Consider the following 20365-nt stretch of genomic DNA (forward strand, 5'->3'; position numbering starts at 1 on the left):
AATGAAATATAAGAAACATATTAAGGCGAGAAGTCGTAAGATTAAATAAAGAAAATCAACAATGTAGCACTGGAATTTGCTTAATTTTTTAGCTCTTCCAGGAGCTCCTCGACAGAATAGAAGGAGTGAGCCACGAGGAAACTCTTCAGTTCAGACTTAAAGGCGTTCGGGCTACTGCTAAGATTTTTGAGTTCTTGTGGTAGCTTATTGAAAATGGATGCAGCAGAATAGTCCACTCCTTTCTGCACAAGAGTCAAGGATGTGCATTCCACATGCAGATTTGATTTCAGCCTAGTAGTAACTGAGAGAAAGCTGCTAACTCTTGGGAATAAGCTAATATTGCTAACAACAAACGACATTAAAGAAAATATATACTATGAGAGCAATGTCAGAATTCTCAGACTATTGAATAGGGTTCGACAAGAGGTCCTCGAACTTACACCACATATAGCTCGAACAGCCTCTTTTTGAGCCAAAAATACCCTTTTTGAATCAGAAGAATTACCCCAAAAGATAATACCATACGACATAAGCGTATGAAAATATGCGAAGTAGACTACTTTTCGTGTTGAACTGTCACTTATTTTAGATACTGTTCTAATAGTAAATAAAGCAGCATCTAGTTTCTAAACAAGATCCTGAACATGGGCTTTCCACGACAGCTTAGTATCTATCCGAACACCTAGGAACTTGAACTGTTCCGTCTCGCTTATAATATGCCCATTCTGTCTGATCAAAATATCGGTTCTTGTCGAATTGTGAGCTGGAAACTGTAAAAACTTAGTCTTATTGTGATTTAGCATCAAATTATTTTCCACAAGCCACGAACTTACTTCATGGACTACATTATTTGATAATATTTCAGTATTACACACAAGATCCTTCACTACCAAGATGGTGTCATCAGCAAACAGAAATATTTTTGAATCACATGTAATACTAGAAAGCATATCATTTATATAAATAAGAAACAGCAGTGGCCCCAGCACCGACCCTTGGGGTATGCCCCACTTAACAGTGCCCCATTGGGACTGAACATCACTACCACTCTCAATATTGCGGAGAATTACCTTCTGTTTTCTGTTCTAAAAGTAACAGGCGAACCAATTGTATGCTACTCCCCTTTCTCCATAATGGCCCAACATCTGCAGTAATATCTTGTGGTCAACACAGCCAAAAGCCTTCGTTAAATCAAAGAAAACACCTAGCGTTCGCAACCTTTTATTTAATCCGTCCAAAACCTCACAGAGAAAAGAGAATATAGCATTTTCAGTTGTTAAACCATTTCTAAAATCAAACCGTACATTTGACAGCAAATTATGTGAATTTAAATGCTCCAGTAACCTTGTATTTAGAACCTTCTCGATAACTTTAGCAAACACCGAAGGCATAGAAATAGGTCTAAAATTGTCAACATTATCCCTGTCTCCCTTTTTATAAAGTGGCTTCGCTACCGAGTACTGTAATCGGTAAGGAAACCGACCACTCCTAAAGGAAAAGTTACAGATATGGCTAAGTACTGGGCTAACATACATGGAACAATACTTCAGTATTCTGCTAGATACCCCGTCATATCCATGAGAGTCCTTGGTCTTCAGTGATTTAATTATTAACTCAGTCTCCATCTTGTCAGTATTTCTGCAGTTACATCACGCAGTATTGCTTGTCTGTTGGCACTGACGACTCTTGAAAACGCCGCTGCTGTCGGTCGTTAAGTGAAGGCCGGTGGCCACTGTGTTGTCGGTGATGAGAGGCACTGCCTGAGATCTGGTGTTCCCACTCTTGACACTGTGGGTCTCGGAATACTGAATTCCCTACCCGTTTCCGAAATTGGTTGTCCCATGTGTCTAGCTCCAACTACCATTTCGCGTTCAGAGTCTGTTAACTTCAGTCGTGCGGCCCTACTGACGTGGGAAATCTTTTCACACGGATCACCCGAGTACAAATGACAGCACCGGCAGTGCATTGCCCTGTTATACCTTGTGTACACGACAAGACTGCCGTCAGTATACATGCATGTCTCCAACTCAAGACTTCCGTCTGCAGCTCGTGGTTGCAGCTTGTGGTTGCGTTCTCGCTTCCTGAGCACGGGGTCCCGAGTTCGATTCCCGGCGGGGTCAGAGATTTTCTCCTACCTCGAGTTGACTGGGTGTTTGTGTTCTCCTCATCATTTCATCAACATTCATGAAAGTAGTAAAATTGGGCTGAGCAACGTTTGGGAATTTGTACGGGCGCTGATAACAGCTCATTTGAGTGCCCTACAATCCAAACATCATCACCAACATCAAGACTTGTGTCACCTCAGTGTATGTATGAGTTGCTACTCACAACGTCAGTCCAAAAAGATACGAGAGTAATTCTATCCTTGCGTAGGTAAGCGAGATCAGCACAGTAACTACGGGGATAGCTTCTACCATCAACTATAAACAGTAAATGCACATCTCTCCAGTCAGCTGCGAGGAGGTATACGGCCGTACTGTGTCAACGTTGCTGTCTCACAAATCTCTACTGAGCAACGTCTCAAGACATACTCCAGAATCAAATGAAACTATATGAGTTCGGAGACCTCTTGACGTCTCAAACGTGTAAGATGTATATACGCTACTGGCATTTAAAATTGCTACACCACAAAGATGACGTGCTACAGACGTGAAATTTAACCTACAGGAAGGAGATGCTGTGTTATGCAAATGATTAGCTTTCAGAGCATTCACACAAGGTTGGCGCTGGTGGCAACACCTACAACGTGCTGACATGAGGAAAGTTTCCAACCGATTTATCATACACAGACAGCAGTTGACCGGCGTTGCCTGGTCAAACGTTGTTGTGATGCCTCGTCTAAGGAGGAGAAATGTGTACCATAAAGGTCGGATTGTAGCCTATCGCGATTCCGGTTTATCGTATTGCGACATTGCTGCTCGCGTTGGTCGAGATCCAATGACTGTTAGCAGAATATGGAATCGGTGGGTTCTGGAGAGTAATACAGAACGCCGTGCTCGATCCCAAGGGCCTCGTATCACTATAAGTCGAGATGACAGGCATCTTATTCGCATGTCTGTAACAGATCGTGCAGCCACGTCTCGATCCCTGACTCAACAGACGGGGACGTTTGCAAGACGACAACCATCTGCACGCACAGTTCTATGACGTTTGCAGCAGCATGGACTATCAGCTCGGAGACCGTGGCTGCGGTTACCCTTGATGCTGCATCACAGACAGGAACGCCTGCGATTGTGTACTCAACGACGAACCTGGGTGCAGGAATGGCAAAACGTCATTTTGTCGGATGAATCCAGGTGCTGTTTACAGCATCGTGATGGTCGCATCCGTGTTTCGCGACATCGCGGTGAACGCAAACTGGAAGCGCGTATTCGTCATGGCCATACCGGCGTATCACTTGGCGTGATGGTATGGGGTGCTATTGGTTACACGTCTCGGTCGCCTCTTGTTCGCATTGACGGCACTTTGAACCGTGGACGTTACATTTCAGATGTGTTACGACCCGTGGCTCTACCCTTCATTCGATCCCTGCGAAACCCTACACTTCAGCAGGATAATGCACGACCGCATGTTGCAGGTGCTGTACTGGCCTTTCTGGATACAGAAAATGTTCGACCGCTGCCCTGGCCAGCACATTCTCCAGATCTCTCACCAACTGAAAACGTCTGGTCAATGGTGACCGAGCAACTGGCTCGTCACAATACGCCAGTCACTACTCTTGATGAACTGTGGGATCGAGTTGAAGCTGCATGGGCCTGTAGACGCCATCCAAGCACTGTTTGACTCAATGCTCAGGCGTATCAAGGCCGTTATTACGACCAGAAGGGTGGTTGTCCTGGGTACTGATTTCTCAGGATCTATGCACCCAAATTGCGCGAAAATGTAATCACATGTCAGTTCTAGTATAATATATTTGTCCAATGAATACCCGTTTATCATCTGCATTTCTTCTTGGTGTAGAAATTTTAATGGCCAGTAGTGTATGCTGACTGAAATTTTTCGCTGTCCCAGAGTAAACTACTTCATAAATGCGGCTTTCTTCTGCATCGTATGACGAGTTGTATTGCATATAGCATCGTATATTGCATCGTCTCACTGCGAACAGCACTGAACGACAATGGAAATGACTGATAGTGGTATAGTGTACTCTCCGCCACGCACCATACAGAGACTTGCATGTGGATCTATGTTGATGAACAGTGAGGCGACAAAAGTCATGGTATAGAATACACCCACATATACGGACAGCGGTAGTATTGCGTACACAAAGCCTAAAAGGGCAGTGGATTGATGGAGCTATCATTTGTACTCAGGTTATTCATGCGAAAATGTTTCTGAAGTTATTATGGCCACACGTTGGGAATGCAGAATGGCAGTTCTACACACATTGAACAATCCATTTCCGAAAGCCACACTGTCAAGAGTGTGTCGAGAATACCACATCTCAGCCATTACCTCTCACCACGGACAATACAGTGGCCGACGGCCTTCACTTAACGACCGAGAGCAGCGAAGAGTTGTCAGTGCTAACAGACAAGCAACACTGTGTGAAATAACCGCCGAAATCAACGTGGTATATGCGAAGAACGTATCCGTTAGGACAGAGTGGTGAAATCTGGCGTTAATGGGCTATGGGAGCAGATGCTAACAGCCAAGTGTCACCTGGAACCCCTGTCCTGGGTTCATGACCCTATCGGTTGGACCCTCGACGTCCGGAAAATCGTGGGCCGCTCAGATGAGTAACAATTACACTTGGTAAGAGCTGACAGTTGGGTTCGAGTGCGGCACAGACCCCTCGATGACATAGACCTAAGTTGTTCAAAATGGTTCAAATGGGTCTGAGCACTATGGGACTTAACATCTGTGGTCATCAGTCCCCTAGAACTTAGAACTACGTAAACCTAACTAACCTAAGGACATCACACACATCCATGCCCGAGGCAGGATTCGAACCTGTGACCTTAGCAGTCGCGCAGTACCTAAGTTGTCAACAAGGCACTGTGGAAGCTGGTGATGGCTCCATAATGATGTAGGGTGTGTTTACATGAAAAGGACTGGTCCTCTGGTACCACTAAAGTGATAATTGACTGGAAATGGTTGTGTTCGGCTACTTGGACACAATTTGCAGTCATTCGTGGCTTCATGTTTCTTACGATGAAATTTTTATGAATAGCAATGTGCTGTGTCACCAGACCACAATTGTTCAGGACTGGTTTGGAGAACATTCTGGACAAGAAACTTCCTGGCAGATTAAAACTGTGTGCCGGACCGAGACTCGAACTCGGGACCTTTGTCTTTTGTGGGCAAGTGCTCTACCAACTGAGCTACCCAAGCACGACTCACGTCCCGGCCTCTCAGCTTTACTTCTGCCAGTACCTCGTCTCCTACCTTCCAAACTTCACAGAAGCTCTTCTGCGAACCTTTCAGAAGTAGCACTCCTGGAAGAAGGAATATTGCGGAAACATGGCTTAGCCACAGCCTGGGGGATGTTTCCAGAATGAGATTTTCACTCTGCAACGGAGTGTGCGCTGATATGAAACTTCCTGGCATATTAAAACTGTGTGCCGGACCGAGACTCGAGAATGATTTGGCCACCCAGATTGCCTGACATGAGTTGCATCGACGATATATAGGACATAACCTAGATGTCAGTTTGTGCACAAAATCCTGCACCAGCAACACTTTCACTATTATGACGGCTATAGAGGCAGTATCGCTCAATATTTCTGCAGGGAGCTTCCTACGAGATGTTTAGTCCATACGATGTCGAGTTGCCGCACTATACCGGACAACATCTACATCTACACTCCTGGAAATGGAAAAAAGAACACATTGACACCGGTGTGTCAGACCCACCATACTTGCTCCGGACACTGCGAGAGGGCTGTACAAGCAATGATCACACGCACGGCACAGCGGACACACCAGGAACCGCGGTGTTGGCCGTCGAATGGCGCTAGCTGCGCAGCATTTGTGCACCGCCGCCGTCAGTGTTAGCCAGTTTGCCGTGGCATACGGAGCTCCATCGCAGTCTTTAACACTGGTAGCATGCCGCGACAGCGTGGACGTGAACCGTATGTGCAGTTGACGGACTTTGAGCGAGGGCGTATAGTGGGCATGCGGGAGGCCGGGTGGACGTACCGCCGAATTGCTCAACACGTGGGGCGTGAGGTCTCCACAGTACATCGATGTTGTCGCCAGTGGTCGGCGGAAGGTGCACGTGCCCGTCGACCTGGGACCGGACCGCAGCGACGCACGGATGCACGCCAAGACCATAGGATCCTACGCAGTGCCGTAGGGGACCGCACCGCCACTTCCCAGCAAATTAGGGACACTGTTGCTCCTGGGGTATCGGCGAGGACCATTCGCAACCGTCTCCATGAAGCTGGGCTACGGTCCCGCACACCGTTAGGCCGTCTTCCGCTCACGCCCCAACATCGTGCAGCCCGCCTCCAGTGGTGTCGCGACAGGCGTGAATGGAGGGACGAATGGAGACGTGTCGTCTTCAGCGATGAGAGTCGCTTCTGCCTTGGTGCCAATGATGGTCGTATGCGTGTTTGGCGCCGTGCAGGTGAGCGCCGCAATCAGGACTGCATACGACCGAGGCACACAGGGCCAACACCCGGCATCATGGTGTGGGGAGCGATCTCCTACACTGGCCGTACACCACTGGTGATCGTCGAGGGGACACTGAATAGTGCACGGTACATCCAAACCGTCATCGAACCCATCGTTCTACCATTCCTAGACCGGCAAGGGAACTTGCTGTTCCAACAGGACAATGCACGTCCGCATGTATCCCGTGCCACCCAACGTGCTCTAGAAGGTGTAAGTCAACTACCCTGGCCAGCAAGATCTCCGGATCTATCCCCCATTGAGCATGTTTGGGACTGGATGAAGCGTCGTCTCACGCGGTCTGCACGTCCAGCACGAACGCTGGTCCAACTGAGGCGCCAGGTGGAAATGACATGGCAAGCCGTTCCACAGGACTACATCCAGCATCTCTACGATCGTCTCCATGGGAGAATAGCAGCCTGCATTGCTGCGAAAGGTGGATATACACTGTACTAGTGCCGACATTGTGCATGCTCTGTTGCCTGTGTCTATGTGCCTGTGGTTCTGTCAGTGTGATCATGTGATGTATCTGACCCCAGGAATGTGTCAATAAAGTTTCCCCTTCCTGGGACAATGAATTCACGGTGTTCTTATTTCAATTTCCAGGAGTGTACATGATTACTCTGCAATTCACATTTAAGTGCTTGGCAGAGGGTTCATCGAACCACAATCATACTATCTCTCTACAATTCCACTCCCGAACAGCGCGCGGGAAAAACGAACACCGAAACCTTTCTGTTCGAGCTCTGATTTATTTTATTTCGATGATCATTCCTACCTATGTAGGCGGGGCTCAAAAAATATTTTCGCATTCGGAAGAGAAATTTCGTAAATAGATCTCGTCGTGACGAAAAACGTCTTTGCTTTAATGATTCCCATCCCAATTCGCGTATCATATCTGCCACACTCTCTCCCCTATTACGTGATAATACAAAACGAGCTGCCCTTTTTTTGCACCCTTTCGATGTCCTCCGTCAATCCCACCTGGTAAGGATCCCACACCTCGCAGCACTATTCTAACAGAGGACGAACGAGTGTAGTGTTAGCTGTCTCTTTAGTGGACTGGTTGCATCTTCTAAGTGTACTGCCAATGAAACGCAACCTTTAGCTCGCCCTCCCCACAATATTCTCTATGTGGTCTTTCCAACTTAAGTCGTTCGTAATTTTAACACCCATGTACTTAGTTGAATTGACAGCCTTGAGAATTGTACTATTTATCGAGTAATCGAATTCCAACGGATTTCTTTTGGAACTCATGTGGATCACCTCACACTTTTCGTTATTTAGCGTCAACTGCCACCTGCCACACCATACAGCAATCTTTTCTAAATCGCATTGCAACTGATACTGGTCTTCTGATGACCTTACTAGACGGTAAATTACAGCATCATCTGCGAACAACCTAAGAGAACTGCTCAGATTGTCAGCCAGGTCATTTATATAGATCAGGAACAGCAGAGGTCCCAGGACGCTTCCCTGGGGAACACCTGATATCACTTCAGTTTTACTCGATGATTTGCCGTCTATTACTGCGAACTGCGACCTTCCTGACAGGAAATCACGAATCCAGTCGCACAACCGAGACGATACAAAATGGGTTCCACGCGAAATTAGGATGTATCTAATGACTTTTGTCACCTCAGTGTTACTACACTGATGAACACAGGCTTGACAAAATAAGGAATGGACTCCATAAATAAGACATGGCAAGCGATTTAAATGAAGAAAGAAATGAGGGTAGCAGGAAGAGAGCAATGAAGGAAAGAGCAAAATTTGTGAGTGCTAATAGAAATAGATTAAGGGACTAAATGAAGGCAGTAAAATACGGAATAGTGGTTGAGGCTGCTATGGAGAGAGAATTGGATAGAAGCAGAAGGAGAGGAAGGGTGGGAGAAGTTAGGGAAAGGGAAAAAAGGGAAAAGCAACATGAGAGGAAATTAAGGAAGGAAAGGTGAGGAAGAAGAGTGGTACAGTTAAAGAGGTGAGGAAGGTGGACGTGAGAAAACGGAGGTAGTGGAATACCAAAACACTGAAGGGAGGGAGGGGGAGAGAGAAGAGAGAAGCTTCAACACACCTGTTTGGAGCAACACAGACTTTTGGGGGTGAGCAATCAGGCTTGCAGACTGGTTCACATTCTCCATTGAAGGCTGAGCGATATCCATGGCAGCAGCCTGCCTCTCTCATCGGGACTATCTGTGAACAGAAAACAGCGTTCCACACAAACTTTCGTGTATACCCTGAAAGTACCCACGATACGTCTTTTTCTTTTCACCTGACTCTACTGGCAGATACAGCTACAGAAACAAAGCAGAAGCGAGTGCTGCTTAATTAAATCACGCAAAGGAATTCAATAAAATGAGGTCAGTTATGGGGCCTCGACTACTGTATCCTGAATAAGTCTCAACTAAATTTCCATTACTCCTACCTATGGACATGGAATTCGTTAACTCTCTCAGCGTCAAGTCTGTACATTCTACAGGCCAGCGTATTTTTCTGATTAAAAACCGCTTTGCGTTGTTCGCGCACCCCTGACTATCAATACATGTTGTTTGTACTATTAGAAGATAGACAGGAAAAGTTATCACTGGGGTAGGTAGTATTACTATTAAAGAGAATGAGACCATCTTAACCAGCAGTACACAAGTAGCTAAAGTATTTAAGAACTGTACAAGCATCATTATCAACCCACTAAAAGAAACTCCAATACAAAATGATACAAATAATGTCTTTGAAAAAGTTATTGATTGGTTTCCTGCGATTGCACTTGCTCTGAACTCCGAAAAAACACAGTGCATCCAATTTTCTACTGCAACGAGTGCACTTCCTGTAGGTGAAAAAATTGCTGAGAGTAGTTCAAAAGAAAAAGCCAAGCAGTATATGGAAGAGTCACTTTTGAGAAATCCCTGCCAAATTAATTTTCATCTAACAACCTCATATGAAATAAGGAAAATCATTAACTCTTTGAAAAACAAATGTTCTGTTGGAGATGACATCTCTAACAAGATATTAAAACAATATAGAACAGTTACAGCTGATGTTCTGAGTCACATCTGTAATGCATCGCTAACTCAAGGTATTTTCCCAGACAGGTTAAAATATGCCATTGTTAAGCCTCTCTACAAAAAAGGGGACACCACAGATGTCAAACAGTGTCAGTTTAGTTTCTTATTTCAGATAAGAAGGGAGGTCATTCACATATATCAGAAATAGATGGGGACCCATGATCGAACCCTGTGGAACACCTCATGTAATTTCACCCCAATTAGATGAACAAGGAAACTTTCCTAAATCACTTAAACCATATAAAGAAACTTTTGGCTTCCTGTTCTGTAAGTATGACCTAAACCACTCACATGCTGTTCCATTTATATCGTAGAATTGTGATTTCTGTTGCATAATGTCACAGTTCACACAATCAGATGCTTTGGATAAGTCACAGAAAATTCCTATTGGTAAAATTTTACTATTTAAAGACTCTATTATGTGAGCGGTGAAATTGTATATTGCTGTTTCAGTAGAACAGCGTTCCTGAAATCCAGACTGTGATTTACTAAGTACGTCATTACTGTTGAGACAGCTAACCACTCTCGAGTACATTACTTTCTCGACGATTTTTGAAAATACTGTAAGCAAAGATACTGGCAAGGAGAACACAAAATGAAGACTACCCCTTGCCAAAGGGGCGTTCCTGGTCAATAGAATTCTTCTAGTATCAAACAAAGAGAAAATCTGAGAAAGTGCGTTTCGAGCACGGCACCGTATGACAGTGAAACACGGAGTTGGAAAAACTGGAACAGAAGAAATTCGAAGCGTGGTATTACAGAAAAATGTCGAAAATTAGGTGGACTGGTAAGATAAGGGATGAAAGCTTCTCCATATAATCGGCAAGGAAAGGGAAACATGGAAAACACTGACGAGCAGACGGGGCAGGATGGCTGGACATCTGTTTCCTCGGTTTTTTGGAAAATACTCGTTTGCGTACCCCATGTATCATAATGAAAAATGCTCAGATTTCAATTACCTATCAGTCCTGTCACTTTTGAAACGATCGAGCGTTGTCCGTTAAGTGTGCCTTTCTCAATAAACGAGATTTTAAGCCGAAATATCTTAGGCTGCACACATGCGAACTGTCAGGAATCGTTTGTCCGTCTTCTGAGGTCTTCCCCTTATAAATGGTGAGTTACCCCAGAAAATCATTCCATAAGACATTATTGGATGGAAATACGTAAAATATGACAGAACGTTGACTCGTTTGCTTCCAAGACGAGCAATTGTATGGAGAGCAAAACTGTTCGAGAAGCTCAGTAATATGCTTCTTCCAGTTCAAATTTTCATCAGTATGCACAGCCAAAAACCTGCTTACCGACTCCTGTTCATGCGCTACATAAACTGCTGGTATGACACCACTTGGTGTACCGAACTGAATACAGTGTGTTTTCTCAAAATTAAGGGAGAGACAACTTTCAATGTGAAAAATAGCATTAACAGTTGATTAATTTCTCATGGTTGGGATTCACAGTCATATAATATTTCTTAAAGGACATCATAGTCGCCTTGACTGTATAAAATATTTATTATTACGACTGCAATTTCTGCCTTATGGCAATTTTCAAATAGCACTGCAAAAGTTACCTAAACACAAAAAATACGAAAGTGAAGCACAGGGTGTATATACATAATCAAGCAAACATTTCATTAAGATAGTAGCGCACTTATAAAAATTGGCGAGAAATGCTCATTACTTACATTCTGTCAGAATATAAGACTATCTGACATGAGTACATGTCGTCGTGAAAATGCAGCCTTTTGACTGTGAGAGTCTCACAAGATCCGATGATTACGACACTTATTAGCACCCTGACATTTTGTATAGACAAGCGTGTAAATGGGGATCCTCTCCCTAAAAAAAAAAAAAATAAACACGTGGATACTTCAAAATTATATTAGTAACTGTGTAATGTCATATCCGCTACCACTTGCAATGTATCTATTCTCTTATTTTATATATTTTAAGATCGCCAATTTTTATGTGATTTTTCTGACCAGTTTTGTCTTAAATCATAATTAACAAATTTTATCAGCAATCCTGATGTATTTTACTGTAAAGAAAAGTATATTGACTATAACGAGGGAAGAAAAGCATACTACAATGTGTTTTATTTTTGTATATTTTATAAATGACATGCAGCCTCGACATTTCATTGTATCCGGAGAAGTGATTCAACAGTGATTCATAGAACTGTACAGTCATTTTAGACACTTATCGAAAACATTTTAAGCAATTTCGATCGAATAGTATACATATTTACTTAGTCCTGTTTGCTATAATAGAGCCTGGTTGAAGGATGCATCCTGTATTTGTACGGAGGCATTGTGATGTTTTGTCCCAATCTGTGGTGCAGCACTGTGAATTGGGTTGCTGGCCAGCGTCTTAAGCCATTCATATTCGTAAAATGTATACGAATACAAAAAATTATATATCAGAGCTCTGTCTTCATCTCATTTAGGTCAATGTCAGAGCTTATTAACGGATAACACATGTACTATCCTCTGTTATGTTATAAATAAATATTCCCATCCTATCCTACTGCCCCTTACAATCATAGCACTATTTAGAAAACTGTATGACGTCGACAGATGAAAAGACTTTACGATATAAATCTTATAAGTTGTATCCTTGGTGAGCACTATCTTTGCTACGTGCATAGGCAGTATCTTTGGTAAATGTATTTTCGCGCCAACGGACTTAGCTCCACATGTTGTCAGTGCACCTGAGCTTGTATGTGTGATAGGTTATTAGAACGATGGCAACATGGACTGATCAGTACATATTTAACAACATATTACGATGTAATAAGTGTCGTTCTCTTCAGATCTTGTGGGACTCTCACAGTCAAAAGGCTGCATTTTGACGACGACATGTACTCAGACAGAATGTGAGTAATGTATATTTCTCACCAATTTTTATAATTGCGCTACTATCTTAATGAGTAGACAACATTCCATTAGCACTACTGACAGCCTTGGAAGAGCCAGTCCTGACAAAATTCTACCATCTGGTGAGCAAGATGTATGAGACAGGTGAAATTCCATCAGACTTCAAGAAGAATATAAGAATTCCAATCCCAAAGAAAGCAGGTGTTGACAATGTGAAAATTACCGAACTATCAGATTAATAAGTCAGAGCTGCAAAATACTAACGCCAATTCTTTACAGACGAATGGAAAAACTGGTAGAAGCCGACCTCGGGGAAGATCAGTTTAGATTCCGTAGAAATATTGGAACACGTGAGGCAATACTGACCCTACGACTTATCTTAGAAGAAAGATTAAGGAAAGGTAAACCTACGTTTCTAGCATTTGTAGACTTAGAGAAAGCTTTTGACAATGTTGACTGGAATACTCTCTTTCAAACTCGGCAGGGGTAAAATACAGCGAGCGAAAGGCTATTTACAATTTGTACAGAAACCAGATGGCAGTTATAAGAGTCGAGGGACATGAAAGGGAATCAGTGGTTGGGAAGGGAGTGAGACAGGGTTGTAGCCTCTCCCCGAAGCTATTCAATCTCTATATTGAGCAAGCAGTAAAGGAAACAAAAAAAGTTCAGAGTAGGTATTAAAATCCATGGAAAAGAAATAAAAACTCTGAGGTTCGCCGATGACATTGTAATTCTGTCAGAGACAGCAAAGGACTTGGAAGAGCAGTTGAACGGAATGGACAGTGTCTTGAAAGGAGGGTATAAGATGAACATCAACAAAAGCAAAACGAGGATAATAGAAAGTAGTCGAATTAAGTCGGGTGATGGTGCGGGAATTAGATTAGGAAATGGGACACTTAAAGTAGTAAAGGAGTTTTGCTATTTGGGGAGCAAAATAACTGATGATGGTCGAAGTAGAGAGGACATAAAATGTGTACTGGCAATGGCAAGGAAAGCGTTTCTGAAGAAGAGAAATTTGTTAACATCGAGTATTGATTTAAGTATCAGGAAGTCGTTTCTGAAAGTATTTTTATGGAGTGTAGCCACGTATGAAAGTGAAACATGGACGATAAATATTTCGGACAAGAAGAGAAAAGAAGCTTTAGAAATGTGGTGCTACAGAAGAATGCTGAGGATTAGATGGGTAGATCACATAACTAATGAGGAGGTATTGAACAGAATTGGGGAGAAGAGGAGTTTGTGGCACAATTTGACTAGAAGAAGGGATCGGTTGGTAGGACATGTTCTGAGGCATCAAGGGATTACCAGTTTAGTACTGGAGGGCAGCATGGATGGTAAAAATTGTAGAGGGAGACCAAGAGATGAATACACTAAGCAGATTCAGAAGGATGTAGGCTGCAGCAGGTACTGGGAGATGAAGAGGCTTGCATAGGATAGAGTAGCATGGAGAGCTGCATCAAACCAGTCTCAGGACTAAAGAGTACAAGAACAACATCTTAATGAAATCTTTGTTTAATTATGTATATACACCCTGTGCTTCAGTTTTGTATTTTTTGTGTTCAGGTAACTTTTGCAATGTTACTTGAAAATGGCCATAAGGCCGAAATTGCAATCGTAATAATAAATATTTTATGCAGTCAAGGCGACTATGATGTCTTTTAATAAAAAAAGCATTAATAGTGTCTTTGGTTTACTTCTCTCCAATATGTTCTATTACACCACTGGTATGGTCTGGAAAAATTATCCGTGTATTGTACCACAATGGGCCCGAAACTGAACCTTGCGGGAATATCTTCATGATTTACCCGTCACCAAAATTTTCTGTCTTTTTCAAAGTTGTTTGAATTATTTAGCATAGCGTTTTGCCTTTTATTTGTAAGTATTATTCAAACCAGTTCAGTTTAAAGGCATTAATTCCTAAAACTTAAGTTTTTTCAAGAATGTAACACGATCTGTGCAGTCAAACTCCATGTGAAAACCAGAAAAAACACGAACTGGCGGTATTTTATTATTTAAGGCTTGTAATATCTGGTGAGCGACTGCATAACTACCATTCTCAGTCGCGCTTCAGCTCTGAAAGCCCATATCGATGATGTTTCGTTCAATGTTCCGCACGCTCACACTTGTTGATGGCTCAACATCGAAATCTGCAAGAATTTGCGGAAGGGTTGCATTTCTCTTACGTTGAACGATTCTCTTCAGTCGTCGTTGGTCTGTTTCTTGGAGGATCTTTTTCCGGCCGCCGTGATGTCGCAGATTTGATGTTTTACCTGATTCCTGATATTCACGGTACACTCGTGAAATGATCGTATGGGAAGGTCCCCACTTCATCGCTACCTCAGAGATGCTGTGTCCCATCGCTCGTGCTCTGACTGTAACACCACGTTCAAACTCGCTTAAATCTTGATAACCTGCCACTGAAGCAGCAGTAACGGATCTAACAACTGCGCCAGACACTTGTTGTCTTGTATGGGCGTTGCCGGCCGCAGTGCCATAGTCCGCCTCTTTACATATCTCTGTAATAGAACACGCATGCCTGTACCAGTTACTTTGGCGCTTCAGTGTATATTATTCTTGTTACCTCACTTACGAGTAAAGGGAGAGTAATACTTTTTTTACAATGCCGACGTTAAAGCCATATGTTTTGCCTTAGTAATGTATTTATTTTCTTGTTATTTGTTTCGGTTTGATAGTTTGATCTGTGATCCATTAATGCTGACATGGCATTCGATGGAGAAAAGCCGCCAGCCAGTTCGGCCAAGGTGGTCTCCTAAACTGCATTGACCTTGAAGCTTAAATATTTTATACCGCCAAGAGATCGTACACCTTAGTAATTGACACAAATTTCAATTTACCACTTCTAAGAAGAAGGTGTCTTATCAGAAAGATAGACAGGCAGGCGGATAAAAACTAAAAGCAATTCTTGTGTGACATATTTAGAAATTAACATTTATCGGATTTTTCCTTTACTTGTGCCGTGTAACCTTGCTTCTTGCCAGATTTCATGATTCTAACTCAACGTAAAGTGGCCTGTAAGTTTTGATGAGTGAGTCTGCGAGCATCGAAATACTTAACATACGGGGTAAAAGGGCATACCTTTTGACTGCATTGACTTAACAGCTTAAATTATTTACATCTCCAAGGGGCTGTAGATCTTAGTATGTGACAAATCTGAACTCAATATTTCTGCCATCTCGTAGAAAATGAGCTCTTAACAGTCGGACATATCGACAGACTTGCAAGAATAGTGCTGTAAGTCAACCGTTTTTGCCGACTGAGGTAAAAAAGAAAATCTTCACGAAAATAAAAATTCTGGCTTCAGCAACGAACTACACAACACGTAAGAAGTGAAGGACTTAGATTAATGGCAAGAGATTTAATTCGTCATATGTCTTTCGGATTACAATAGTCTTCTAAATAGTCGTTGTAAACAGGCAGTGGTGAGGTCACATTGGAAGCCTTCTCATGAAGCAAATTACATGCTGTGAATATCTGTGGCTGTATAAGTTGTAGATCGATTTGCAGTAAATGTATAGTAGTTTCTATCAATTACAAGTTCGGAATAAACGACCCTAATAAGAAAACAATAAATCACTAAAGTTATGAATGTCATACCCTGGTTACTACTGTGTAGGATGTTCAGATATATAATAAAAGAAACATAAATAAACTATTAGTATGAACCTGATAGATGTAGACGGCCATTACAAAGTAATCCAGATATGTTTGTGGGGTAGAGCGATCGTGTTTCACCGACACAAATCTTCTGAAAAGAGAACAGCTATGCAGTAAGAGGTGGCTTACCTTGGTCACAGTTTGCTTGTAATACTCCGTTTTCCAACCCCAACTCCTTGATTTCACTTCGGTGACTACTTTCTTGTAGCTGCAAACCAACAACAAACTTTCAGAAAAAGAGGCATCTATGTTGCTTTCAAACATTCAAACTCTCAAATAGCTTTATTATGGCAAACTTATAACGGACAGCTTAAATTGAGTTAAAAATTCATAAAAATATTGTAAAATTAATCTTTGAAAACAAAAGAAATATCAATTTTACGGTCTGCTTTCAAGTCTACACTAGCAAGAAGTAAATGAAGGGGCAAGGATAACTATTTGTTAATCATTTACTTAGCATATCACAGTTTGGGCTCCAGAAGGGTTGCTCGAATGAGAATGTTATTTATACATTCATCCATCGGAGAGTACAAGCCTTAAATAGTAATATATCGCCAGTTGGTATTTTTATGAGCTTTCCAAGGCGTTTGATTGTGTAGATCATGCTATTTTCTCAGACAAACTCAAATTTGTTGGCAATGATGGCTTTAGACACAGCTGATTTGAATCATAATAAACAGAACGTAAAAGTTTGCGCTGCATAATTCAAACAATGTCGGAAAACTAGAAAATTTTAGTGACTAGGGGAGTCTCACAGGGTTCAATCTTGGGTCCACTCCTATTCCTTATATATGTGACTGGCCTTTCACTTAATTCAACAAGCGCAATGGGTACTTTTAGCAGATGATACTAGTGCTATAATCAATCCCATTACAGAGAAAGAAACAGAAGAGTTGGTAAATGATATTTTCCAAAGAATTATTAAATGGTTCCCTGAAAATGTACTCTCCCTAAATTTTGGAAAAACGCACTACATTCAGTTCTGTACAACGAACATGTCATACCAACAAATTATGTAACACGTGATCAGAAGTCGGTAAATGGGTCAGAATGCTCCAAACTTTTTTTAACTGTAAGATGCATATTACAGAGATGCTCAAACAATTTTCACGTAATTCTTGATCTTGGAAACAAACGTGTCAACCTCCTGACATATTTTGTATATTTCCATCCAATACCTCTTATGGAATAATTTTCTGCTGTAACTCATCACTTATTGATAGCACACAAGCGAACACTAAGAACAATATGAGATGTTCACCCATCGCCATCATGTAGATATCACTTCAAGGAGTCAGCCATTTTAACTACGCCTTCACAGTACATATATTCGCTAGTGAAATTCGTCATAAATAATCCATCACAATTTGAGACAAACAATGATGTACATGCCTACAATACTAGAGGAAAAAATGATCTTTATTACCCATTGTTACCGCAGTTAGTGGAGTTCAATGTTGTTGTTGTTGTGGTCCTCAGTCCTGAGACTGGTTTGATGCAGCTCTCCATGCTACTCTATCCTGTGCAAGCTTCTTCATCTCCCAGTACCTACTGCAACCTACATCCTTCTGAATCTGCTTAGTGTATTCATCTCTTGGTCTCCCTCTACGATTTTTACCCACCACGCTGCCCTCCAATACTAAATTTGTGATCCCTTGATGCCTCAGAACATATCCTACCAACCGGTCCTTCTTCTTGTCAAGTTGTCCCACAAACTCCTCTTCTCCCCAGTTCTATTCAATACCTCCTCATTAGTTACGTGATCCACCCACCTTATCTTCAGCATTCTTCTGTAGCACCACATTTCTAAAGCTTCTATTCTCTTCTTGTCCAAACTAATTATCGTCCACATTTCACTTCCATACATGGCTACACTCCATACAAATACTTTCAGAAACGACTTCCTGACACTTAAATCTATACTCGATGTTAACAAATTTCTCTTCTTCAGAAACGCTTTCCTTGCCATTGCCAGTACACATTTTATATCCTCTCTACTTCGACCATCATCAGTTATTTTGCTCCCCAAATAGCAAAACTCATTTACTACTTTAAGTGTCTCATTTTCTAATCTAATTCCCTCAGCATCACCCGACTTAATTTGACTACATTCCATTATCCTCGTTTTGCTTTTGTTGATGTTCATCTTATATCCTCCTTTCAAGACACTGTCCATTCCGTTCAACTGCTCTTCCAAGTCCTTTGCTGTCTCTGACAGAATTACAATGTCATCGGCGAACCTCAAAGTTTTTACTTCTTCTCCATGAATTTTAATACCTACTCCGAATTTTTCTTTTGTTTCCTTTACTGCTTGCTCAATATACAGAGGCTACAACCCTGTCTCACTCCTTTCCCAACCACTGCTTCCCTTTCATGACCCTCGACTCTTATAACTGCCATCTGGTTTCTGTAAAAATTGTAAATAGCCTGTCGCTCCCCGTATTTTACCCCTGCCACCTTCAGAATTTGAAAGAGAGTATTCCAGTTAACATTGTCAAAAGCTTTCTCTAAGTCTACAAAGGCTAGAAACGTAGGTTTACCTTTCCTTAATCTTTCTTCTAAGATAAGTCGTAAGGTTAGTATTGCCTCACGTGTTCCAACATTTCTACGGATGGAGTTCAATATGCAGTAACAAAAATGTTTGATCACCGAAGCAAGTTTTAAATCTAATTTAAAATCGTTTCTCCTGGACAAATCCTTCTATCCCACTGAAGAATTTCTGCTTAAAAGCTGGTGGTAGCCAGTAAAAAAACTTTTTGTTGCATTGTTGCATGAGTAGGACTAAAAAATAATCAAGTCCCTGTGAGTCCATCATTTTATAAAGATGGTTGCTGGACCTCGGCTGCTCAGTGTAAAATGTCAAACCGAATCACATTCAGCCGTCTAAATTTCCAGCTTTCTTTTATTTCTGTAACGAGTTTCAGCTTTACATTACTCCCGCTTCAGGGCCCCTAGTGACGTGTTGGAACAATCTCTTCTCTTGTACAGTCCAAAGTAAAAAAAAAAGAAAAAGAGTTGGCTGTACTCTGGCTCCTACACTGAAGAGCCAAAGGAACTGGTACACCTGCCTAATATCGTGTAATGCCCCAGCGAGCACACAGAAGTGTCACAAAACGACGTGGCATGGACTCGATCAATGTCTGAAGTAGTGCTGGAGGGAACTGATACCATGAATGCAGAGTATGAGGGGGTGGAGATATCTTCTGAACGGCACGTTGCAACGCAACCCACATATGCTCAATAGTGTTCATGTCTGGTGAGTTTTCTGGTCAGAGGAAGTATTGAAACTAAAAAGGGTATTCCTGGAGCCACTCTATAGCAATTCTGGACGTCTGGGGTGTAGCATTTTCCTGCTGCAGTTCCCCAAGTCCGTCGGAATTAACAATCGACATGAATGGATGCAGGTGATCAGACAGGATGCTTACGTACATGTCACCTGTCAAAGTCGTATCTCGAAGTATCAGGGGCCCCATATCACTCCAACTGCATACGCCCCACACCATTCCAGAGCCTCCACCAGCTTCAATAGTGCCCTGTTGACATGCAGGGTCGATGGATTCTTAAGGTTGTCTCCATAACCATACCTGTCTATCTGCTCGATACAATTTGAATCCAGACTCGTCCGACCAGGCAACATGTTACCAGTCGTCAACAATCCAATTTCGGTGTTGACGGGCCCAGGCGAGGCAAAAAGCTTTATGTCATGCAGCCATCGACGGTACACGAGCGGGCCTTCGGCTTTGAAAGCCCATATCGATGATGTTTCACTGAATGATTCACACGCTGACACCTGTTAATGGCCCAGCATTGAAATCAGCAGCAATTTGCAAAAGGGTTGCACTTATGTCGCGTTGAACGATTCTCTTCAGTCGTCGTTGGTCCCGTTCTTGCAGTTTTTACTCCGGCCGCAGCGATGTCGGGAATTTGATGTTTTACCGGATTACTGATATTCACGGAACACTCGTGAAATGGTCGGACAGGAAAATCCCCACTTCGTCGCTACCTCGGAGATGCTGTGTCCCATCTCTCGTGCGCCGACTATAGCACCACGTTCAAACTCACTTAATTCTTGATAACCTGCCATTGTAGCAGCAGTAACCAATCTAACAGTTGCGGCAGACACTTGTCTTATGTTGGC

At 42.4% G+C, this 20365-nt stretch overlaps 1 protein-coding gene across 1 annotated transcript in view; it reads right to left on the reverse strand.

Annotated features, from left to right (window-relative positions):
- LOC124552539 (platelet endothelial aggregation receptor 1-like) overlaps positions 1-20365 on the reverse strand; it is a 187556-nt gene that overhangs the window by 154101 nt on the left and 13090 nt on the right. Inside the window, exons 2-3 of the mRNA XM_047126857.1 lie at positions 16357-16435; positions 8690-8808 (exon numbers count right to left, since the gene is read on the reverse strand). Coding sequence (XP_046982813.1) covers positions 8690-8808; positions 16357-16435 — 198 coding nt within the window. The remainder of the gene's footprint in view (positions 1-8689; positions 8809-16356; positions 16436-20365) is intronic.

This window comes from Schistocerca americana, chromosome 10 (genome assembly GCF_021461395.2).
Source record: "Schistocerca americana isolate TAMUIC-IGC-003095 chromosome 10, iqSchAmer2.1, whole genome shotgun sequence".
Classification (NCBI taxonomy): domain Eukaryota; kingdom Metazoa; phylum Arthropoda; class Insecta; order Orthoptera; family Acrididae; genus Schistocerca; species Schistocerca americana.